We start from the raw sequence: 26,690 nt of genomic DNA, 5'->3' as shown, positions 1-26,690 counted from the left end.
TATTTATGTGTTGGTTTTGAAAACAGATAAATGGCATTGTCATTTACATTGCCATTAGCTTAATCTCTCGCAAATGTGAGACCTATTGTACCCTACGGACGAGCTCAGCAGACAGCAATTACTACCACACACACACACCCAGAGCCACACACACACACACCCAGAGCCAGCCACACACACACCCAGAGCCAGCCACACACACACCCAGAGCCAGCCACACACACAGAGACACACACACACACACACCCAGAGCCACACACACACACACACCCAGAGCCACACACACACCCAGAGCCACACACAGCCAGAGCCATACACACACACACACACACCCAGAGCCACACACACAGCCACACACCCAGAGCCACACACACCCAGAGCCACACACACCCAGAGCCACACACACCCAGAGCCACACACACCCAGAGCCACACACACCCAGAGCCACACACACCCAGAGCCAGAGCCACACACACCCACCCACCCAGAGCCACACACACCCACCCACCCAGAGCCACACACACCCACCCACCCAGAGCCACACACACCCACCCAGAGCCACACACAAACTCAGGAGAGCAAGCACAGCGAGGGGGCAGGGAAGCAAGCACAGCGAGGGGGCAGGGAAGCAAGCACAGAGAGGGCGCAGGGAAGCAAGCACAGAGAGGGCGCAGGGAAGCAAGCACAGCCAGGTGGCAGGGAAGCAAGCACAGCCAGGTGGCAGGGAAGCAAGCACAGCCAGGTTGCAGGGGAGCAAGCACAGCCAGGGGAAGGGGAACCAGGGGGCGGGGAAGCAAGCACAGCCAGGGGGCAGGGAAGCAAGCACAGCCAGGGGGCAGGGAAGCAAGCACAGCCAGGGGGCAGGGAAGCAAGCACAGCCAGGGGGCAGGGAAGCAAGCACAGCCAGGGGGTAGGGAAGCAAGCACGTGCAGGGAAGCAAGCACAGCCAGGGGTCAGGTAAGCAAGCACAGCCAGGGGGCAGGGAAGCAAGCACAGCCAGGGGGCAGGGAAGCAAGCACAGCCAGGGGGCAGGGAAGCAAGCACAGCCAGGGGGCAGGGAAGCAAGCACAGCCAGGGGGCAGGGAAGCAAGCACAGCCATGTTTCCAGTGCTTGCCTATTCTGAACAAACCATTGGTATCCGGCCTGCCACTCAAACGAAAACAACTCCCAGAATACCTTAAATAGCTAAATGAAACCTCAGAAGTAGAAACATTATGTCCTGACTACACGAGAGAGGCTGCAATTGTAACTGCGAGGGACAAATACCACTGAACTGGGAAGAAGACGGCGTACAACTATAGTGGAGGAATAACAACCTCGTACACTACTGCATACCACTGTGCTTTGGATCCAGGAACACCACAGGCCCAGGTTTGGACGCTACTTCAGAAATGCCACAGCACAGAAAGAATAACATTACCTAATGTACTTGTGTAATGTAGTTGGTGCTCATGTAAAGCACTCCAATACCTACTTTCGCGTTATTTAAAACTGCCCAGAAATAGAAGCGGGGTTGAAGTCCTGGCAACGTGTTACAAATGCAGTTCATTAAAAAATGTTTTTTCTTGTTATTGAGGCCGCAGAAACAGCCAGCCTCGAGGAGCAGCTTCAAGCATGGGGAGTAACTGTGACGGCGAGTAAGCTGTTTTCTGGGCTAGTTCTTTAGATGCTTACCGTGCCGCGGGGACGGGGCTTCATGATAGGAGAATAAAGACTCTGCAATGGACAGAGGCTGGTAATCTATAAGAGCGGCATGCGTGGCATTGTGTGAGGAGTTAGCCACGAGGTGAGACATACCCTCCTATCTGAAATGAAAGAAGAGGTAAAATGACCGTGCCTCCAGGAATGAAGAGAGAGATGTAGGCAGACCTTGCTATCAGTAATGAAGGAAGATAGACCCTGCTACCTCTAATGAAGGAAGAGAGACCCTGCTACCTCTAATGAAGGAAGAGAGACCCTGCTACCTCTAATGAAGGAAGAGAGACCCTGCTACCTCTAATGAAGGGAGAGGGAGACAGACACCGCTACCACTACCCCTCACGATAGAAGAGAGAGGCAGGCATCACTTATGAAGGAGGTGGAATGCAGAATCTTTTACAGCATACGAAAACGAAGGAGGGCGATGAAGACCCTGCTATTAATAAGGAAGGAATTGGGGACCCACCCCACTAATGTTAACCTGCAATACCGGTCAGTAATTACATATTCATCTTCTGCAGGTCATAACATTGAGCCCTGCAAGGCCAACTCCGATCCCTATGCTTCGGAGGTGGGTACAATGAGCACCATTGAATTGGGCAGTAGTAACACCTGTTGTTTACAGCATCTAGAAACAACAGCATTGAAACTCTATGTAAGAAGTTATCATTGCTAATAAAAGATGAGGAGGGCCTTCTACCACTGACACAAGAACAGGAAACAGGAAAATAAAAAAAACGGAAAACTGACCCACTGACTATTGGGCAGGATGCAGGCCACACTACACTACAGAATTAATAAAAATCATCACAAAATGACATATTATAGTACATATCCTGCAATCTGACGTTATCATACATTACCGGCTCATTCGGCAATTCGATTAGAACTAATAACCATAAAATGCATCAAAGTAAATAAAAAAACTGCATTTGTCCTAATCCTCAGAGAACCATACAGGTTACGTCAAAGTGATGAGTGTTGGTAAACATTGTAAGCGTAAAAATTCATCAGCGTTAAAAAAATATATATGTCAAACTGCCATGTGAAAACATTCCACAATACGACTATGTAGAATCCATCAAGATTCAAAATCAAACTGCATTTATCTTAGCGCACAAAAAAAACATACAGGTTGCTTCAAGGTGCCAGGTGCGTGTAAGCATTATATACGTAGGAATTCATCAGTTAAAAAATACGTCAATGTGTCATGTGGTCCAATACAATGTATGACCTTAATTTGGAAAAACCTATGACCTATTCAGGCAGAGAGACAAATATCTTTTCGGAAAAGGGCATAATGCAATATCCTGAAAAAGTACCTAAACCCGATCAAACATGAAAGAAAAGTATATAAAGAAATGTAAAACGTATTACAGGAAGAAAAAAAAAAACATTATTTCACTGTAGTTGAAACTTTGCATAACAACTGATCAGCAGGGTTATGGCTCCTATTATCTGAACATGGAAGTACTGTGGCATTGTCATACTATATGCATTATTAGTCACTGTACTGTGTTTGTATTAGAATCTTTGATACATTCTAATAAGAACTTGGTGGGTGCTCAAGAACATCTGGGCAATCGGTTGCTGGATGCCTGTGAGCTGGCCTCTTTCTCTAGATCCTTGTATTGGACTAAAGTTTGTTATTTATTAAAAAGATCGTTTTTCCAGCGTGATCTTCGAATTTATTAAATGATCCATGCAACAGAGAGTTAATGAAGATAAGGGGTGGACACCTATCCATGAAGGAAAGGAGGGCTGGCACAGTGAATCAAGTCATGACTTGTTAGGAAAGTGGGTCACTAGTCAATCGAGGATCAATGCAACGAGCGAATAGGTCTTTTGAGAAAGGGTGTGAAAAAGGATGCTGTGAATATAAGTGGTCAGTGGAACGTCGTGTCACACCTCATGTTTCAAAGCTCCTACTTATGCCTGTAACCCTTGCCCTTTGCCCCGGATATGCCCTCACCTGAGACTTCGCCTCTGCCTCGCGCTTCTTCTTCGCGGGCGGCATTGTGATAACAAACACTAGGAAGGCTCGTGTGACGTCACGTGCAATAGACACCAGAAGCCTCACCGGAGTGTCGCATCTACATGACGTCACGGGGAAAGACATCCATACACACGAGCACGTTGAATGGAGATGCACCTTCAGCGACTAGAACGCGCGTAACCACTATCTTGCGTCCATGTTGGATGTAGCCGAACGTCCAAAGTGAAGGGGGTCGCCTGCCTCTTTACCGCCTCAAGGGACTTGGGACAAGACAGCAGCATCCGCCCGCGAGGCCCGCGACTGTTTGTACACAGAGTCTTAGCGCCCATGGTGGTGACGAGTATAGTCTATTACAGCTGGTATTTTAGAGTGAACACATTTTAACGAACTTGTGAGGAAAAAATAATATTTTAAACACGGGCCATCCGCTTACCGAAGGGAGAGAGTATCAATCAAAGTGCACAGCGGGGGGGGGGGGGCGGGAAAGGAACGGAGAGCGGGGGGGGGAGCGGGAAAGGAACGGAGAGCGGGGGGGGGGAAGGAACGGAGAGCGGGGGGGGGGAAGGAACGGAGAGCGGGAGGGGGTCGGGAAAGTAACGGACACAGAGAAAGGACGCGGGAAGGCAAGATTTAAAAACAAGCACTCACCTGGGCTTCCTCCGGCGGCCGTGGTCGGCATGGAGTGACAACAAACCCAGAAGAAAAAAAAAAAAACGAAACTCCGCCCACCGCCCAATGACGATGCAAAAAGGGTGGATAGCGGAACGCCCAGGGAAAAAAAAAAAATCGAGGGAACGCCCACGAATCTGGTCCGTGAATGACGGACAGATCTCTGTTCCAATGGCTAGCCTCCATTTATGGAGCTAGCCAATGGGACAGGGGGGGGCGTATTCCATTTTCCTTACTGAAATCAAGAGATTTCTCTGGAGGCGGAGCTAAGAGCTCCGCCCTCCAGCGAAACCTAAAAAGGGGTAAGGTAATTATAGAGGAATGGTAGAGAGCAGAGGTAGATATAAGTAGAAAGGTAGGATACAGAAATGAAGCAGTAAACAAATGGTAAGGTAAACTGAGATGTCAGGCAGTTAAAGAGAGGAGCAGAGCTATTCAGAGGTTGACAGTGAGAGAATTGTGACGCAGAGAGAGAAATGCAGCAGAAGTGATATGCTAGAGCGAGGGCTCACACATAGCATAAGCCTATTCAACCACACACATTCACCAAACACAAAACTGCACAAAACAGAAGCAGCACACAGGCAAAACACCCATATGGTACACTACACCCAACCATGTTGTGTTTACTCCCACATACACCTTGCATTCGGGTACACATACATACCAGAAAAGGACCGGAAAATAAACACACACACACGCCAACACAGCCACACATGCACGCAAACACACACACACACACACACACACACACAATCTCAATCATCTTTCATTTCATTTTCTATGTGAATATTACATAAAATAATATAAAAACCAAACTACATAATACATTAAATTACTTAGGTCCTCCACCATATCATAGGATGCAGGTAGGGCAAAATAATCATGAATTTGGGTGTCATGACTTACCTGTTTTCATTTGCTTTGTGTTTTTCCGTCCTTTTAGGATGTTTGTTCTACTTTTCTCCTGCGGAAAGGGGAATGGATACTATGAAGTAGCTAATGACAAGTTAGTTAAATCTGTACATAATCATTCACTCTGGCATGGTGCAGTTTGACGATTTTTTCACAAACCTTGCAAAGCACCGAGCATTAATCCTTCTCAATACGTCAAAGGTCAAATATCCTCCAGAAGTTGCAAGCTCTTATCAGCAAAAGGCAAGGAAAAAGTGCCATACCTTAATGCATCCCACTAATAATTGTCATTTCCAGACACTACGAAACAGTAAAACCTCACACCATATAAGCAGGTTTGTCCTTTCAATTTCCTTCATTACTAGCTCTCCACAAGGGCACATCCCTCTCAGAGCATTCTTTAACTAAGTTACCTGTATCTACCCTTCCTCTTATAAAGAGCTTTGACGCATTACAGTCAGATTTCTGATTTAAGATTGCACATATATAATTACTACCCAGCCGATAACATAGAAGTCGCTCTGGAACTCTAAGTACTAGCAATCAAATCTTAAGTAGAGGTTCAGTATATGAATCACTGATACATATTTCTCCCCCTCCTTTTCTCTCTCTCTCTCTCTCTCTCTCTCTCTCTTTAAAACAGCAGACTGAGTACCTTTTCTTTTGAACTGTGCGAAATGTTTGCAGATCCTTTCATTCGAAGCAAACACAAAGAGATAATGGAGGGAGCGCTGAAACTTTTCAGACACTCACCCCCAGTCACAGATCTGGGATGAATTCATCATTGTTCTTTAGCTTACTTCGCCAGCCCAGTTCTGACCCCGCTACTTGCAAATTAGTCTTGGCCCTGTGCCTCATGGGAACAGTCCAGCCCAAACTAACTAGCCAGGTCTTCCCTCGACCGGAAACAAGCATCCTGGGACCGGTTTTGGGGTAACACCCCTTATCAGCCAAGCTAGCTGGAATCCAGTGGCAAAGTGAGAAAGGGACCCACCCTTAAGTGCATAAATAGGAGCAACTAATCGTTCATGAGAAATCCATCAGGAGAGTAAAGACAATCATGAGCAAGTTACAATGTTCTAGAGACCAACAAGCAGGAGATACACAGTGTCACGAAGGACAGACAATTGTGAATGTTAAAGGAGAGGCAGGAACTTGGAAATGGTAAATTTTAGTAACAGGAAAGATCATTTGTCAGCCTAACCATACAAGTGGATTATGGAGACACTGGACAAATACAACTAGGAAATATTTCACCTCTTCTTCCTCCAAGATTTCATCATCATCATCAGAATCCATTAGCAATTTTCTTTTTCTGCGAAGTCGCTGAGGCCGTTCAGACTCTGTTACAACAGCTACCTGGGTCTTTGCCAGGTTCTGACTCTCTTTGGATTCTCTGCACATAGGGAATCACAGAAAATTTAAGAAATATAGAAACACATCAAAGCATTTTAAGGTTTAATATGGAAGGTACAGCAAAGTATTATGGACAACGTAACCATGTTGAACTAGGTAAAGCTTTCACACAAAGCACAACTCTCAGAAGGACAATCTTTTTGTATAAGTTCTTTCTCCATTCAGACAGTTCAAACATACACTAAACATTATAATAGCATGTTTTGATGAACACTGTGGGAGCCTCAGAAAGTACACCAAACAAATAAGTCCATCAAAACAGAGAGAGTCCTTCGATAATGAAGGCCATTATTAGTTAAATATCCAATTAAGTTACAACGTATCCAAATAAAGAACAACACATCTTCAAGATGCCACTCCAAACCGTTTCTGTCCTCCAAGGTTTGACTAGCCCAATGCTTCCGTTTTGGCCAGCAACGGTCCCTTACTATCATTAGGTCTATGCTACCTTTGCTTGAATGTGTCCACATACTGGGTCTATGAGCCCCAGCTATGATCTTTTTATGTCAGCGTGATTAACTTAGTACTTATAAAGATTAGGAGAGCATCAGCACAACTACAAAATATCTTTATCAAAGATAAAGTTGTCAGGAAAAAAAAACTAAGCGCACGATATTCTAAACACTGCACTGCAACCAAATTAACTGTTGCAACACCCATAAATGCACTTCAGTTAGTAGAAATTAATGTTTATGTATTTCACGTTCCACCCATTTGTATGTTTTTCGGAATAAGTGGATTTGATCATGGTTAACGTATATGGATACCCTTAACTTGGATACAGGCATCGTTTTAAATTCTGGTCAAATCCCTCTGGCCTCGTTATAACTACTAAGTAAATTGCGATTCTCCTATTAACATGACCAGAGAATCTGGATTTCATTCAAGACATGGAGGCTAACATTATGCATTAATCCTTTAATGCAACTCACATCATTACATCATAAAGAACAATAATAAGAATTAGATGACATCACAGCAACAATATAAGCCATGAGCAGGAGTAGAGCTGCCTCTTTTAAATGCGGCTCACAACAGATAAGTTGGCTCTCCTTTCTACTTTATGAATGATGATTGGCTGTTAATTTATTATACACTTTATAACCTTTTCAGTACTTATCCTGATTGTACTTATGCTGCCTGAATATATCTATGCTGTCTTATTGTGACCTTTTTGCTCCCATATGTCGTTTTTATCACCCTTCAATCAACCACCCCCTCGACTTCCAATATATGGTTGTCGTTTTTTCCCTTTCCACACAGTTAGGAGTTCGTGTAGGGATCTTTTCCTCTCGTGACGCGACCCCGGTAGCGCCTGATTCTCGCCTTATTTTTTAATCTTCAACGCCATTTTTTCGGCATTCAGAAAAGATTATTCCCCTTTCATCTTAAAGCCTGAACTTAACAAGGGCTTAACCTTTTATCTTTAAAATCGCGGGCTCCGACGATAATACCCAGCGCGAGTCCGTCATTAACCTCGGAGGAATGAACCTCGGCAGCGGCGGCGTTACGCCCCCTGCCTCCTAAGGTTCGTTCCTCCGCTCTCATGCCTACAGCTGCCTCGAGCGCGTCGGTTGCCCTCCGAGGCTTGTACCGACTGCTCTTTCCGGATAACGATCAGCTGTTTCTCCCTCCGTTACCTCCTCATTTCCTTTAAAGGGCATTTCTTACAACATAGACCCTTTAATATATAAAATAAAAAGAGATTGATGGTTTGGCAAGGTTGTTTGGGTTCTTCCAACATTCAGGCTTTACTTTTATAGACCTAGTAATGGTCTAGAAAAACTGTAAGCATCTGAAATGGCTAACTATAACAGAAAGAGAGAAAACAAAATTGCTCAAGTGAGCAATTCCTTTGCAAGACCTGGGCTTCACAGTTAAGCACAATGATCAATTGCAGCGTTGCAATGCAGATGGATTTTATTGCTATCTTTGCCCATTCTGAAGACTGGACGCCATTAGTTAATCTCTTGGCATGGGGTTTCTTTTATTGAGGGCTGGGGCCAAGTCAGTCGAGGTCGTCCTGTTAGCAACTGCACGGCGGGTCTTCTTCTTCTTGATCTTCTTTTTTCTTTTCTTATCGGGATCTGCTGAAGGAAGGTTCAGGGAGCCCTAAATACTGAATTTAGGGCGTTACAGGTAGGGCAAGGGCAGGGACCAATAGGCCCCTGTCCTGGGGTGGGTACACCCCCTAGCCTGCTCCTCTCCTGTGGGAGGGGGGCAGGAGCCTAGCTGCGATTGGGCAGGGCTCCCCATCTTCAAGATGGCCGGAGCCCGGGGTCGTGCTTCACCTCGTCTCCCCCACCTGAGGTGGGGTGGGGGGGGGGGGAGTTGGCACAGGCTGGCACACCCCCCTTCCTGACGTAGTTTATCCCACCAGTCTTCCCGCCAGAGTGGGGGGTAAGGACTGTTGGGGGCCAGTTGCTGGGTACAGCAAATGGTCTGGAGAAGCTCACAGAGGTGGCAGGCCTTGAAGCTCCACCTGCCCATCCTGGGGAAGGAGACCTACCACCTCGCCCAGGATGTGCATTGTTGCAGTCCCAGGAGAGAGGGGGGGCTCTCCACACAGGGGTCCAGTAACATGTCTGCTGTGTGGCAGCCTAGGCAGCCTCTCAGTCCAGACTTGGATTGTGGTTAGGTTTCAGGGGGCATCTCTAAGATGCCCTCTGTGGTGCATTTTTCATTCAATGCCACACTGGCATCAGTGTGGATTTAATGTGCTAAGAAGTTTGATACCAAACTTGTCAGTCTTCAGTGTAGGAGGTCTGGAGCTGGGCCGACCAACCGCCTCTGCTGGGACCCAGTCGGTCCGCCAGTACAAGCGAGCATGTTGAAATCGATTGAGGTGCAGGACTTGGACGCACAGCTCCGCTGCCCCCTCGCAGGCTGAAGCGCAATGTGGGAGACGGAATGCAATGGTAGCTGCAGCCTCGCTAGATGGAAGCAAAACAGAGCCCCCATCTCCGGAGGGGAAAGAGCTGCAAAACTCTAACTCTGATCGCAGTTCCAGTGTCTATAAGGAGTAGAGTTTGGAGCTGCCCAATGTGACCCCAGGAACATCGGACGCAAATCCTATGAAGTCCTGAACAAAATGCGAACATTGAGGGGGACTACTGTTAAGGGGTGCTAATCCTTACTGAGAGAGGATTATCCTAGCTCAATGCCTTTCCCTGGATGGGGACCTGTTGACCAAGAAGCTCTTTTGGCTTATTCGTCATGCTAGTGAGATACATGGGTACTTCCACGACTTGTTGAGTTTGGATTGACTGTTTGGATGGGAGGGTCTAAGCCTGCTTGTTCTGGGAAGCGGGGTTGGGGTGTATGTTCTTTTTTGAGTTGTTGGGGAACTATGAGTAAGGACTATATGTGTAAAATGTCCACACAGCACTTTGGTGGGAGGGGAAGGAAAACGGGACTGGGGGTGCGAGGACGCAGACTTGACACGTACATTAGAAGGCAATCCCTGACCTATAGATGCCTGTCCTGGAACATCCGTGGCAAGCATACCATGTCCAAGAGCTAAAAATTGTTTTCCTATCTGAACAGAAGGGGCATCCAAATAGCACTATTGCAGGAAACAAACCTTACAGCCAAGGAAGGCTGGCGCTACAGCGCCAATAGAGAGGCAAAGTATATTACACTACTTATTGGCATATGCTAGGGGCGCAATGGTGTGGAATAGGGCGGGAGTACCCTTTCAACACACAAGTGATTTAATAGGCGATTAAAGGGCCGTGTTGCGGCGAATGTGTACGTATATGAGCCAGATGCCGATCAGGGTTCTTTCCAGACAAATGTATCATGACCCCAAGCCCCGTACTTGGTGCACCAGACCATAATGGCGGGATTTCAACTGTGTACGGACCCCCAGATGGACAGTTCTCACCCCTCGATACAAGACTCTCAGACCACCCACACTGCTTGAGTTTTCACGGACTTGCAGCCAAAATGGGGACTCACTGACTCCTACAGAGAGAGATGCACCCACACGTGAGGGATTACTCCTCCTTTTCCAGCCTATACGAGCTTCATGTCTGCTTAGATACCTTCCTCTGCACTCCTGACATACATATCCTTCTTTATTCCATAGAGTATCTGGCCCGCATAAATTAACATCATAATCCTATCCTTCTACACTTGAAATAGGTCCACCCCAGCGCTCATATCCCTACCTGGAGGCTGAAAACTGAATCAAAATTACTCAGTATTTGTGGGACAAGCTGGCACGACCTCCTCTCCCCAAGTGGAGTGGGATGTTTTCAAGGCAGTGATATGTGGCCAGTGCACAGCGGAATCGAAGCAGATTAGGGGTACCTTGATCGGGGAAGTGGTGGACGCGGAGCAAGAACTGCACGACGTAGAAACCAGGAGGGTTGGTAACCCAGACTTGCAAAATGCCCTTTTAGATGCGAAGTAAAAGGTAGTGGCCTAGACTTGAAAGACTAAGGTGCTTTGTTTATAGGCAGAATATGGACTGAATGTATGCAGAACAGGACCGAACGGGGTTCACTTCTAGTCTGGCTGGCTAATCCAACAAAACGCAGCTCCCCTATAATTGAGCTCGAGTTGGAGGAGGTGGACCAGGTGTACAGTCCCTCTTTTCCCAAACGTATTCGAATTTATATAAAAGCGTCACCATGCACGAGATAACACCACAAACCTTCCTGGAGGCAGTCAACCTCCCGCACCTCAAGGAGACATTACTCCACAGGAGATAAAGGTGGCAATCAAAAAATGGCACGTGGTATAACACCGGGGACAGACGGGCTCCCGGACGAGTTTTATGCTGCCTATTCCACAGAATTGGCACTTAGACTGGTAGACTTATTCATTGCGACTAAGGGCTCTGGTTCTTTGCCTGACACAACCAGGGAGGCGCTCCTAGGGTCAAGGGGCCTGTAGTCACACCTTCATCAGAACCACCTCGGACAATACACCTAGTTCCTGCCCTTGAAGATGCGGTCCCCAGGGAAGGAGTTAGGTGTATTGTCCAAGACGGTCTTGATGAAGGTGTGACTACAGGCCTCTCGACCCTGGTTTTGACCATGACGCTATAGCAGTGCATCTTAAATAAGGGATAGTCAGAAACAACCGTATGTATATTAGATGCATGCACATTGTGTGTGTACAAGTAGGTCCCTATAGAGGATTTATTAGGAGTGGTACTAAAGAGACTGGCTCCCATGTAGTCCTGAGGAAGAGCCATTAGGGGAATGGCTCAAAACATGTTGACTACCTATTACTGAGACAATCAGACTCATTATGGTCCCAGTTTTCAGTAATAGCTCCTGATTTTAACCTTACCAACTAGGGGCGGGAATATAACAGTGGCCCACTGGTTAGGTCTTTTTAACTTCACTTTTTCCACTACCTCCTATTTCATCTCTAGTAAATACCAGTAAGTGCTCCTGCATAATCGCTAAGTCGCAGCATGCCTCAATCGTAGAGGATTGGGATGAACCCAAATGATGAAGCATGCCACCTAGGGGCAACCCTGGTGGGTGAGGGGTCTCCAGGAAAAAAAGTTTTTTCCTGCTAAGGGGATATCATTCAGACAACTTTGAAATAATAAGCAATACGAGAAGAGATTGCCCTCTATAACGACTACTTTTTGTATTAGCTTTAGAACCATTGGCGGCAGCAAGAAGACAGATAAAAAAGCGTCAGTGGCACTAAAACCCAAGGGCGTGAAATCATAATTATCCACTATATAGATGATATTTTGCTGACAGCATGAGCATCAGAAACATATATATCAGATGTTCTTACTGTATTTAGTTCTTGGTCTGACTTTTCTTGTTATGAAAATTAGCGGGGAAATGTGAAATGCTACCTATGAAAAAGTTACTATACATGCAGGGAGGGTTAATTTTTCATTTAAATACCTCCATATAAATCTTTAATACTTTGGTTCACAAAATATGGTTGCGGGCTGACAATGTAAACTATCTTTTAGATCAGACAAAAGCAGATATTCTAAAATATTTAGAATTACAATTCTCACTATGGGGGGGAAGAGAAAACTTAAGGAAAGAGATAGCTCCCAGATGAAATTATATTTTACTGTATTGCCTCTTCCAATCCCCAAACACTACTCTTAAAACATATTAGCATACACGTTTTTTCATTTAAAATATTAACAATACTAAGTTTATGATATCAAATCTTAATGCCAATGTTGGTTCTGCAGGACTCCAAGCTTACCATGCATTGATATGTTTCACATTGCCCAGTAGCTTTCTAAATTGGTATATGCATTCTCTAAATTCACACTGAGCAAAGTTTACAAGATGGTTGGGATGAACATTCTATGCTACCCCAGTCAAGGTCTTTTTACCAAATCAAATGTTCTTGTACACATTATGCTTGGATACGGTGTAACACTCAAAGGAAAGCATGCCATCATTTTTATTCTGAGTCTTCTATTTGCAATAATAGTAAAGTAAGGGCAGGTGGCAGACTTATTCTATATTACCTCTTAGTACAGTGGTCTGAACTAAATCTGCCAAATAATGAAATATAGCAAAATATTCAGCTTTAGATCTGACAAAAAAATAAGTCTAGATGAGACTTAAAGAGAGAGGTATTTGCAAATTAAGTGTAGCATACAGTGAAAAATGGAAAGTATGAAAATCCAAATATCCAAATATTTCTAAAATAAATTGAGGACACTACAGCATGAAGTACATCTAGCACCTGTGTAAAATAGGCTCTGACATTAGCATATTTTTTCCCTAGTCCAGAAAAGGGAACTCCGTATTCTTAATCGAGAGTATAGTCAATTTTTAAATGTCTGTAGCTAGAGATGTTGTGCTTTGTATCAATTTGTTTGTAATTGAGCTATTCTGTTGTTCTGTTGTTCATAGTGATATCATGGATTAAATGACTGGTGCGGTAATATGCACGGACACCAGTGATGTCAATCATGATGTTATTTATGATGTAATCTTTAATGCTTGTCAACGATTTAAGAGCATACGATATCATATGTTACCCTTAAAGTTTTTTCTGAGATCTTGAATTTTGTATGATATACTACATCCTACTACCATGTTTGATATAATTCACTATTTCTAACCCTCTGTGCAACTAACCTTTGCTATGCATTAAAGTTGGCCGAGCAAAGTGGGTCTGGCAATCTGCCTAACTATGCAAGCAACTCACTATGAGAATAACCTTTCACTGCATATACCCATTACCCATATGCAGTGGGGATTGGCTCCAAGGCCAGCACACTACCTCCCGCGCAGACAACCTCTGTAATAAAGTTAGAGCCATGATGTTAGAAAAACATTTAATTATACCATGTTGAAATTATAGGAAAACATGTCTGGAAAAAAAGTGACAAGTAACTTTAAAGTGCAAAAACACGGAGTCAGTTTGCTATGGGTTCATGAACCCTGACTGAGGACCTGTGACTTAACAGGCACAACAGAGAAATATTAGATAGGGTTTCACTCCTTGCATCCAGGTGGAATTTTTATTTCTATACCAAACTTGTTGCGCATAAAGTCCATCAAACATCCCTGGTGCTCTAAATTGGTCAACAGAAGACATGCAAAATCCTGATATAAAGCAGCTTCACTGAAGAGAGTAGGTAAGTTAGCCTTACTTTTTATGTTGCTGGGAACAAGTCCAGCTGCAGAATTTTCCATTTGTGAAGATTTCTGTTTTGCCGGAATAGCCACAGTTGGTACAAGCTTCCTCTTGGATGCGAGAGGCTGACAGCCCAAGTCCTGAAGAAGAGGAGAAACAATCAGTTAAAAATACCACTGAACTACCTAGACCACTCTCTTTAAGAAAGCAGCTTCTGGTGCTTTTCTAGCGTCGGTCACTTTTCCTATGCACCTTTTCCGCTACAGTCCCAAATAGGACACTACTTCCCTGTTTTACTGCAGGATTAAAGGACTCATTTTTCTCCATCGTCAAGGGCCATGAAATGGAGCCCCAGATGTTCAGTTCTCCACTTTAGCTCTTGCCTTTGCACTAGAGGCTTACAGGTGAACAGGAAAATCAGGCCAATGACTACAAGTCTAGAGAAACCTCCTAACTGTAAACAAAGCTCTCTTGGGACACCGTTTGCGAGTAACTTACAAAAGTTCCCAACGAATCCTATTTGTCAGGCAGTATGTCAAGCCAGATCATCACCAAATCATAGTTTCCAAATCTTTTACATGAATTATTTTGCTGTCAAATATGGTTATTTTGTGACTAGAAAGTAAAATCAATTTAGTAATCAAATTATCAATGATAGTAGATAAAGAACCCTTTTTATTTTTGGAAAATCTATTTTAGCCTTCATATACACCAGGCATAACCACCAGCCTTGTTCCAGTGGCTACTGAAATCTATAAGGAAATACATGATACAATGCTAATATTGGTGATCGATAAACTGTTCTTTCTAAATTCAAATCTTTCTTGTGAAGAAACCCCAACCCAATAAGAAGATACTATTTGGCAACTCAAACACTTTACATTTTTCTTACAGCTTAGTAGTTCCCCTTGCACGAGCTCACTTTCACTCATTACAGTACCTTTTATGACTCTATTCTTCTCTCCGCCACATCACATCCTCTCTTCACCTTCCCAACTGCTCGCATCCCCACTCATCCTGGTATGGGATTAAATTGGTTTCAAACCGGGGAAGGTATATAATATTTCGCCAAGAGTACTGTTGCTTAGGCTAAGAATTGCGCTGTTTAAGTTTCAAATTCTAACCCATCAGATGATTTTGCGGGATTAATCAAAGCAGATGACTTAGTGGCAGAAACAATGGCAAACTCAGCGAGTAATGGCTATTTTGTCACTGTGGCTACAATTACATCATGGCAGTCACTAAACATTTAGACTAACATACTGTATGTGGCCTCCATTTAAACTGAGGCACAGGAGTGTTCTGCTGATTTAACAGGAAGGATTATGATGTAGGAGTAAATCACATACCAAAAGAACTGACCTTAAAAGCATGATTAAGTACAAACCACTGCTTACTAAGGGAAACAGAAAACAGGACTCGGATTCACGAGTCCATCCTGCCATGGTTGTATATGACAATGCCCTGTAGTCACAATAAAATGAAAGCAGCCCTCAACAGCAGCATGGGTGTTCAAAAAGGTGCAGAAACTAGTAGCTGTGGTTAAAAAGGGGAGGAAACCTTGTTACATAGCTTGGTATCTATATCATAAACCCCCATGTGTTATCCCTAACCCTACATAACCCAAAATCACAGACTGAAGTATCCCATACACTAAATATTTTTACACAACTCTTAGAGCAACTATTATCTGTAATTTCCCAGGACACCATAATTTGCACACAAACTGGCAGACTCAATGTGTGTACAAATGTGCCTCCACTAAGCAGGATGTTCACCTCCACTCACAAATACTCCGCGATCTCCATGTATGGCAATAACATGTAGAACACACGTTCAGCCTTCACTTCTTTCCCTCCGTTAATACTTTGCCTTCTTCATCATAACTTTCCCAGAATATCCTTCAAAATCATCCACTCTGAAAACATAAACATGTTCTTAACACAAGAACCTATGTTCTCTATATAGCATGATTTCATCACCTAGTTTAAACCAGACCAAAACTGCTACACCACCTGGCAAAAAGTTTTTGTTGCTAATCATGACAAACACACTGAATAATACATATCATATTCATCAACATTCACTGCTGTGGCTTTAATTTGAAAGAATAATACACGTTTTAGATTTATTTGAACCACTTGTGCTACAGTGAAGAGCAAAGTTTTGTGGCTAGTCCAAAACACAACAGCAATACACATATTAAGTATAAGGTCACACGACAAGACTGACAGAGTGGTATGCCAGGGAGGAATACTGCTCCGTCAGACTATGAGGTTACTGGTGTCTTCGGGCCCTGAACTAATAGCTTTGCAAAGTCCAGGCCCAGACTCGCCAGATGAGCTGCAGGCAGTAAATCACCCAAGCACAAGCACAACCAGCATGCATACTTAAGCCTTAGTAGAGCAGCTAAAGATCTAATTATCTAAAGCAAACCCTGCTCTTCCCTACCACCACAGCGGAAATAAATCATCCCCTCATGCCAAGCCCCGTGCTTCAAGCAGGTGGTAAATATGGGTGGTTTTAAGCCGAAAAAGGAACCCACCGGGGAAAATAACTTTCCAGATATATGGAGTTATAATTCTCAGGTATAGTTGCAGGGATTCCAGTCAAATCACAGATTTCAACCCCTATATACAAGAGAACTCATAACTAAGGCTTAAGTGTTCTATTGCCCAAATCTCTGCAGATAATTCATGTTAAAACCCAGAATATTTAGCTGAGGCGCTTACAATGCCTATGATGCTAAAGCAGGTAGCTTTTTACCATAACATGTGTATTCGTAAAGCACACATTCACCCGAGCGTATCTTAGCACTGAATAACTTCTGTTTATTGTTACCCAACTCAATGGTACTCATTTTATCGACTTCAGAAGGATGAAAGGCTGAGTGGACCCGCCAGGATTTGAACCCGTGACCATGAGGTCAAACACAGGCCCCTACAGTGGACGCATCAGTCCATGAAGCTACCAGACCATATGTCTGTCACACACCTTAATTGTTGAACATTGTGGACATGAGCTATGCTTCTCTTAAAATAAAGTTTTCTCTTGTCCTTACTTGCCAGTACACAACTTTAAAACAAATCCTGTGGAGAAAGTCTATAGGAACAGAAAAACTAAGAACATGGAATATTTTTCACATATGTAGATGAAAGGCAAGAACTGTTCCTTGCTATTAGAAAGGCGAGTATTAACAGGGTCTTACACAAGACTCCTTATTGGCCTAATGCCTACAGTATAGAATGCCCCAAGTAGTTCATCTCATTTTTAAACTCCACTTTTATTGCAGGCAACACTTATGCAGAAACAGAACGATTCTTTCAAAACAGCTCCAGGATTCTACAAGACTCTGCAAACATTAAAATATCATCTTGGATATACGCCATAGACCTTTAAAAACATGGGGCATAACGTTCTAGAAAAGAAAAACAAGGGGCTTTCCTTTTCGATTGGTTTGTCTCCTCCATGTGTCAGCAGACTGCTTACCTAGAGTCAAGAACCAGCTCTGATGTACACGCACTCCTCCATGTTAAGTAAACAATTCTTAGCTACCCATACGTTGTTGTACCTCCGTAGGTCCACACTAAGCTTTTTATGACGGGTTCGTGCCTGAACAAACGGGAAAGCATTCCACAGACTTTACATCCTCTATTATTCTACCATCATAGAATTTTGTTAGCATACTTTTTAGCTTTTACAATTGGGCCAACGGTTGCTTAGTAGGACTGGCTCCCTACTTCAAATTTAAAGAGGTGTGGAAATCCCAGTAACATGTTAGTGATTTGGGTGTTAAGGTCCAAGTCGTGCCTTTTCACAATACACCGTTCTTCTCCAAACTCACTTTGAACCTGAGTAACAAAGTATTTAAATGGGAGCCTGTAACATTCGGTTACCTGCGAATTAACATATACAATTCCAACTAAGATCTACTTGATGGTAACTTAGCAAAAACTTTTATTTCACTTGGGTCTCAAATCACTTTTTGGAAATTTTTTCCTGTGTCCACAATCAGCAGCACCGCCCTATCAAATTATTATACTGCATCTCCCCCCTCCCAAACCCGAACTTCTCAGTTGCTAAATTACGTCTCTAATTTACCTTCGGAGCTTCCCCGGAAATTCTTTTGTGCGCTTCACAGAATGACAGACAAGGTCTGAGCTGAGGCTCCCAATAGACCAAAGGCCTAGTAACTCCAGATTTTGAACACTTATACTTAGCGGTGCAACTACTGTTGCTTTCATGCTGGTTTGCCGGCTGATCATTGGAGGAGGCGGGGCTTTCACCCAGCAGACCCAAGGAAATGCAAATATAAAGATTAGTTCTTCCTGTAGTCTCCCTTTAAAAAAATCTTCCCCGTTTGCTATGCATAGTTATACACTATTAGAACAGGATGCTGCAAATCACTGGTCCCTTAATCTGATATGCCCATACATTTCCTCTACAAAGTATTTGTAGATTTAGGCACGACCTTTCAAAATGCCCAGCAGAGCTCTGAATTAGCACGGGTCTTCTGACAACTGGTACTCCTCTCTAGGATGGAATACTGTTCCCCTTTTGGAAGTTAGTGAAACAATATGGCCTACATCCAGGGTAGTTTCTGTCATAGAGTAGGGTGGGCTATGCACACTTGCTGGGGAATAACAGACCCAGGACTGGGGAATAACAGACCCAGGACTGGGGAATAACAGACCCAGGACCTCAAACACATGCTATAGGACAGATGCCCTACAAAATAGGGATCAGGAAATGTAATAACATGGCTTTGAAAGGCTATACAGTCTTATGCAGACGGCTCCCAGTCTGGCCTTAAGAAAAGCTGAGAGGCAGACATAGGTAGGACTCTTAGTGATAAGAAGTGGAGCAGGATCCTAACATATCTTCACAAGGGATCAAAAAACGTAGCCTTCAAATATATCCAGATTAACCTAAGGCACACAGCATACTTGACCCCAAGGGTGAATAACCTCCTCCCAACCACTACTCCTGGGGCAGTCATGCAGCTATGGCAGCGATAAAACATATCTGGGATGGGGCCTACATGACTCTCTACAGAAGGGAAGTGTGTGTAGTTATCTCGTCTGTCCCTGCATTTTGCACTCTTTTTAGCCTTAAGGCTGCCCGCTAGGACTTTAGAAACGCCCAAAGGACAACCGAATTGCGTTCAAGTTTGTAGTTCTTGCCCTCCCTCATGTTGGCCAAAATAGCACTAGCCCTTAGGGGAAGACTTCAAGCCCCACCCCAATTAAACAGTGGCTCCAGTCGATCCAAAGCGATACAAAAGGGGATGATGGACGGAGCGTTTCAACAAATCAAACACTCACCCCCAGTCAACTGATCTGGGTTAAATCCATCACCATTCTTTAGTTCACTCAGCCACCCCAGTTCAGACATGGCTATATGCAAATCAGTCTGACCCTGTGCCTCGTGGGATCAGTCCAGCCCGAACTGCCAAGCCATGTCTTCCCTGGACCGGAAACAAGCATCCTGGGACCGGTTTCGGATTCATAATCCTCATCAGCCAGGCTATCTTGAATCCAGTGGCCAAGTGAACAAGGGACTCACGTCTGAGCATACCCTGCCACACTTAGGGCGAACAAAGCGATACAAAAGGGGATAATGGACGGAGCGTTTCAACAAATCAAACACTCACCCCCAGTCAACTGATCTGGGTTAAATCCATCACCATTCTTTAGTTCACTCAGCCAGTCGATCCATAAATGAGCTGAAGCGGAAAAACTAGCCCACATATGGAAGAAGCCAGACGTCTAAGAAATATCCTATTGCAAGGCAATGGGGTGAGATAGTACTGGCCCTTGCCAGTGAAAATAATTATGACATTAGACCACCTCGAAAAATGCTAATCTTAACAGATTAAATAACCATAGTGTTGTGGGTAGGGCTGGAGCTTCGATAGTTCTGCTGCACTCCACTTGATGACAGGACTTACGTGACATGAGTTGGCACACCAACTATATTAACTTAATGATGTTATCCTCTCATACAAGCCTTCTAGAAACCAAGTCCTCTACATAACGGTGATGCCTTTTCATGTACAGACTTCCACAGGTCTGCCTGCACACTTCAAAATGCATGGGACGCAGTGGCGCTGAATCCTGAAACATTATCTGCATATGACTGAGTTAATGTTTTATTTCTAGTTTGTTAGTTATTCTTTTGAATCGTAACCGTTGTTAATATAGGGTTACACTAAGCCACACCTGCGACTTAAGTAGCAAAAAATGTGAACAATTTCTTTGAAGTAATGCCCTTACTTCACAGATATGATAGATATCAGTCAATATAACTTACTTAGTTGCTATGTCAAGAATTATAAGGTGGTACAATTGCGATGTTCTCAACCCTGCTCTGCAAACACCACAATCATGTACATTGTTATAGTTTAAAAATGCACCAGCATAGAAACAATCTGCCTGGGAGAGCACAGGCAGTGAGAGGCAGCAGTCATCTTGGATCTTCAGGTATAATATTCATTGCGGTGCTCGGTGTCCTTCCAAGTAAATTAAGCTACAATATTGCTACATAGGTTTTTTAATTCATATTCATTCTTTTTCTCTCTCTCTCTCTCTCTCTCACACACCCTCCTGCACTCCCTCTTGCTCTCCAAATTGTGCATATATTGCCAATAAGAGTATGGAACCACCACCAGTTGTTAATGGTGCCGATTATGCTCCAGGTCTGGCGAAGAAGTAGAAGATAAACTCATCTCTCACAAAAGAGTGTATAGTGACACAGCTTGAGGTAGAGATTATAAACATAGTGAGATGAGCTAGTGCATACATATTAAGTAATATATCTTTGTTTCCTTGTGTTAGCTTTCAGTAATTCTCTAACTGTTGAAGCATAAAGACTTGGTTATACAGAGGTTTTCCTCTGGTATTTCACTGCACAATTACAGCAATGGTCAGTGTTCCAAATATAAGTTATTTAAGGCATCTCTGACTTGTAGAGATCCACTTCAAAATCTACAGAACTCATTTGCCCCAGAAGAGACGAGTCAGAGTGTGGATACCTGTCTCTTCTGTTTCTCTTTTATCCCATTCCCCTTTCTCCTCTTCTACCTTTGGCCCCCAATCTTAGAAATGTGATCACGGATGGGGACATTAAGGGACGGAAAAGACCATCACTTAAGTTGGATTTTGCGCAAGAGGTTTGGGCAAACCTAACATTCAGTGATGCTAACCTCCAGTCCAGCCGATATCTTTTTTTCTCCGATTGGTAAGCTTTGGTTCCTATAAACTGCCCTCCCCAGACGCAATTATGATGTTTGCTCTATGCAGTTGCTTGCAGATCTTTTAGAGGATCCATCACTAGCAACCCTCCCTGGGGCAAGCTCGATAGCTGGCTTTGAAGGGTATCTCCTTACTCCCTCTTCGGTGGCAGGCCATTATCAGAAGGATGTATAGCATTCCCTTTTGAAAAATGGTCTTTTGTCACACCAGCCATTTTTTGCCAATTTTCGCCAGTTGATGAAGGAGCACCCCCCAACTCCCCCCCACCCAAGGCAGGCTCAGCTTCCGGCATTGCTCCGCCTTCCAGAAGCCCTGGCGGTGGCCGCTCCGGATGTAGGAGCGGGTACCAAGTGGCCCAGTTGAAGGCAGATGGCCGTTCAGCAGTAACAACCCAGGCACGGATCACCAAACATGGACATCGTGGGGTGCCCCTCAGGCTCAGATACTCCTCATCTGTTCCCCCACTTGTGCTCAGGTGGCACCCAAACACATCTGAAGCAGAAGTCTTGATTAGGGGCCTGAACAACGCTGTGCAGGCTCACGGGGATCCAGAGCGGAGGTGAGATGTTTCTCACTCCATTCCGGTCCCAGCCACACTATTTCTCCCCCCCCCCCCCATAATCCTTTTTTATCAGTAGCCCTGTGGGGGAAACTGCATACCTGCTCCACTGTGTAAAGTTCTACTGATTCCTTTGCCTTCATCATGTCTGCGAAAAAGTATGAAGGGTGCCTGTGTTGAATGTTGTGTTTCTGGATTTATAGTAAGTAAATAGCTGGGGATGAGGGTGGAGGGGTGCTGGAGTGAATCTCCTGCCATTGCCTTCTGTCTGTCCTGGTGGTGCCAAATAAGTTGGTGAGAATGGTGTTACAGTTACTGCTAAGGGGGAACCGAATTAAGCCTATGGGCATGGCCTGGCCCACATGAGTGGGTGCTGGTAGTCCTTACGATAGGTTTCCATCTGAGACAGGTCTTGCTACCAGCCTTTCAAATCCTAATGGAGTTTTTTTATTTTGAAGGGTGCATTGTGTTGGTGGAGCGGGGAGAGGGGGGGATTCATGGAGTACTCAACCTCCACCTAAATGTTGATCCAGAAAAGGGCAATCTCAGAATCTGTTATTGTACATCCAGTTTAAAAACAGTCAAATGGACCTAATGGTTTTTTCTAAGGAAACACCAAAGCAAGTAATCAGTTGTAGCAATGAGTAAACGGTACAGGTTGGTTATCAGCAAACTTTAACGTGGACTCAGATGGAGCGTCTCACACCTACCAAACAAGATTGATGTATTAGCCCCCTTGAAAGAAATGGCTAATGTGCCACAAACGTTCCTAATTACTTATTCAAAATATTTCAAAATATTTATTTTCGTCGTCAGGAGGATGAGGAGTAATAGAGGCGGGTGTGGGTTCCTTCTGAACAGCTGCAAGGCTGAGAACGCCTGGTGGCGAGTTAAGAAAATTTGAACTTGATATGTACCCTTTAACTTCTTCAAAATACAAGTAAAGGCTGATTTGAAAGTGGCTGGAGTAAGAAAAATGCTCATTGCTAGTTTGAGGAGACCAGTCACTATTGGTAGCAGAGGCTTGGAAGGAGTATATTGTTGCAGAATTTTAAATATGACCAATGACCTGGTCTGTAGAATTAAGAGTGGAGTTCACCTAGGCAGCTCCCAACTTCAAAATATGCTGGAAAGTTCATACATCCTCTAGAGAAGACACACTTGACAGAGAAGTTTGAAGCAAAGTTGGGATGTGTGTTCTAGTTGGTGTCAGCTGTAGTATACATACCCAATATGCCTTTTTGTGAGAATGCCTGAAAATAGGAGTTCTCTTACAAGTTGGTGTACATGATCTCAAAGGTACTGAGTATCTTTTCAGTAGAAGGATGTCATTTTTCCCAGGATCGTTGAGCCAATCTCATTCCTCATTCTTTTTAAGGGATCTCAGAATGACATGAATAGTTAGGAGATCTTGAAAACTGCTGTGATTCAGATTTGTGTGGAGTCCTAAAGCTGCATTGTGTTTCAGAAGCACAATGTCAGGGAACATTACGCTTACAAAAGGGATTTCTTCTGTTATGTAGCAACTAGTTAGTGCATGCTCGGTAAGAATATATCCTGGAGTTTTATTTGTTTCTTTGAGATAAGATCTCAGCTGCATAAACAGAGGTTAGGTTTTGAAATATATTAAGGGCTTGGATGTCAATAAAGATAATGACGTTGATGGAGGCTTTAATGTCATGAACTTTGACAATATTGGAGTTGTCGCTGCTGTTCTTGGCGGCAACACTGTAGACAGCACAGCTTTCTAGAAAACTGAACATTTTGTCATCACAAGTAAATTAGAGGAATCCCAAGTGATCTTCTTTTTCAGATATCCTGCTAAATTAGGTATTTGTCTCACTACACCTCATGGAGATGGATGTAGGTCCTTGTTTAGCTGTGTCTCTATTCCCTTCCCACCTAGCAGATCCCTTATACTTTCCTCTTTTTATCTTTCACTGTGATCAATATCTTTAAGTTTTTTGAGGATGTGCCGAACGATCTGATGACAAACTGGGCATTCTTGAATTGCGTGGGACTCAGGAATACACACCACACAAAAGACAGGGAGAATCTTTCAAATATTTCATCCTAGTGCCGGAAAGGCACCTCACAAAGCGCAAGGATCAATATATTCACAATAGTGCAGTAAACCTAAAAGAGTAAAAACCAGTTCGATTTCACTTCCCAAGTAACTATGCCGCTAAAAATGTTGCGCACCAAATAGAAACATTGCTTTAAAAAATGGCTACTAGGGAAGAGACCCGTACTCACCTATCTGGCTTCACGAGTTCTAAAGGGCATGCAGGACGCAAGAAGTGTTGCTTCTCTCAAAGGTGCAGTGTTACATTTGCTTCTTCACTAATCTGTTAACTACCTCCATTATAGTTATTTTTTTCTTTGGGAAGAAATAGTTTTTTTTATCACAATGCAAATCTCAAAGTATTTTTAACGCTTATTATAAGTGTTCTGGGATTCAACACATCAGCAGCACTATTCAGAGTTCATGACTGTCAATGAAGATCCCATGATGGGAAACAAATAGCTTCTACGTAAACATTTGATTTTTTGGGGGCAAGAAGATATAGCACAGTACACAAAGGGCACTGGTGTCCCAATCTAAAAACTGCAACTTTTTCTCTCACCACATACATCATTCTTATATTAGCCACCCTTCACTCTAGATGTGCTTGAAGACAACTCTATTTGCTCATCTCCAAACGTCTCTGGTTTGATATTAAGGTACCACAGTTGCCCATCTGTCTTTCAAAAGCCCTATACAAGTACGTGCTAAATAACAAAAGAAAATTAAGACCCCAGAATTATTTATAACTTTGACATACTCTTTATTAATTAAAATGTCAAACATTGGTGGGTTTATCACCACAATATTATGTTCCAAAACACACACCACATCCAGCGGACTCGCGCAATTGTTCTCATCCTATTTCAAAGATGGCACCTCTTCTTTACTGTACAAAATGGCTGTATTTCTGAACTCTTTAAGCTACTATCCTACGTTCAGGTAGCATTCTTACTATTTCAACCATGCAGTACTCAGACAAAAAAGGATACACTGTTCCCCAAAGGGTGGAGGGAGGGAAGAACCAAGGAAGATGAAAGAGGGGGAAGCCCCCTTTCGGAACTACCCACTTCACTTAAAACCCTCATACCCACATGCACCAACTGGCAGGAACAAAAGATCTCCAATAAAAAGCCCCTTCGCGGGTGTCCGTCAGACATTGCAGCGCAAGTCTGACGAGGAGCAAAACCCAGATGATGAATTATGACACCTAGCTTGCTGGGTGTGTGAGGGTTTTAGTTCCGAAAGGGGGCTTCCCCCTCTTTCATCTTCCTTGGTTCTTCCCTCCCTCCACCCTTTGGGGAACAGTGTATCCTTTTTTGTCTGACTACTTCAGGGGCTTATACACTGGACCCCGGTAATCATTAGCCCCCCCCTCCCCTAGTTCCCCCATTTGTTGTTCAACCATGCAGTACTATCATACCTGAATATTTACTCTCAAAGCTGCTACAGTGATTGTTGGAGAGAAGTGAGCATGTGAGAGAAAGAAAGAGAATGGACAACAGTATAGGATGGGGTGGGGTGTGTCTGTATTCCCAAAAGTGGACAACTGTGTGAGTAGGAGAAAGCTGACTGAGGGTCGAAGGAGGGCGGGACAACCAATGGAGGGCTCAGGGCTCCTAAGGAAGGATGGGCTCTGAGGAGGTAAAGGATCAGGAACTCTTGAGTGATCTACCAGGCCACCTGGATTTTTACTTGCAACACCCCACTGATAATCTACATCTGGAACTTACTCAGAACTCTGCCAGGCCACCTCAGTCCATCTGTGCAGCATACAGCTACTACTTTATGCTATGTGCATTTCTTTCATGCTCACTGTACAGCCTTCAGCTGAGGACTGGGATAAGCAAACTAACAAACAAAGTTGCAGTATTAGAAAGTCTATGCAGCTCTACCAATGAATCCCAGACTTAAACTGCAGCAGACTCCACTTCGGGGACTCACATTCAAATCAGTGTGAGCACACAAGGCAAGTTAAGCAACAATTCAATGTTATTCTAGCACTAAGAAGCCACAAAGCCCTGCCAGCACATCACAATCTTGACGTGCAGCACCCACTGTTATTTCAGTACATATCCCTGCAAATTCACCTCATCACGAACAGTAAACATCTTCTAAATGATCAGTAGAGGAACAAGCACACAGCTCTCCCAACGCACTTCAATAAGGAGGTGCATCATCCCAATATTCCACTACAGGACCCATATAGGTATTGTTTCTTACCAGTTACCACCTTTCCCCACTTTTGATGCGTTGTAGATCTCATGTGTGTAATACCGGGCAGTCACTGTTGGGTTTCGAGTATTAGAATGTGTTTATTTCAAGAGTTAAGGTTCGGTTTAGAGCATGACTTGTGATTAAATGGCCGGAACGCACTATGCATCTTAGATTATTGTATTTTTCCCAAATTGAAACCGCAGTGTCTGGTTGTGCATGTGAAGTACATAATGTTTAAGTAAGCAAACTATCAACACCTTTACTTTACATCCACTGGGGAGGTGGTGGCACATGTGAATCTACAA

At 43.9% G+C, this 26,690-nt stretch overlaps 1 protein-coding gene across 4 annotated transcripts in view; it reads right to left on the bottom strand.

Annotated features, from left to right (window-relative positions):
• The window catches only part of L3MBTL3 (L3MBTL histone methyl-lysine binding protein 3), a 473,146-nt gene that overhangs the window by 313,910 nt on the left and 132,546 nt on the right, over nucleotides 1-26,690 (bottom strand). For all 4 annotated transcript variants that reach the window (XM_078682529.1, XM_078682531.1, XM_078682528.1 and 1 more), the window contains exons 4-6: nucleotides 14,308-14,431; nucleotides 6,537-6,675; nucleotides 5,274-5,331 (exon numbers count right to left, since the gene is read on the bottom strand). In XM_078682529.1, the coding sequence (XP_078538655.1) occupies nucleotides 5,274-5,331; nucleotides 6,537-6,675; nucleotides 14,308-14,431 (321 nt within the window). The remainder of the gene's footprint in view (nucleotides 1-5,273; nucleotides 5,332-6,536; nucleotides 6,676-14,307; nucleotides 14,432-26,690) is intronic.

Source organism: Lissotriton helveticus, chromosome 3_1 (assembly GCF_964261635.1).
Source record: "Lissotriton helveticus chromosome 3_1, aLisHel1.1, whole genome shotgun sequence".
NCBI classification, from domain to species: domain Eukaryota; kingdom Metazoa; phylum Chordata; class Amphibia; order Caudata; family Salamandridae; genus Lissotriton; species Lissotriton helveticus.
Note: the sequence above shows the minus strand (reverse complement) of the source record. Positions and strands in the feature narration are given on the sequence as shown.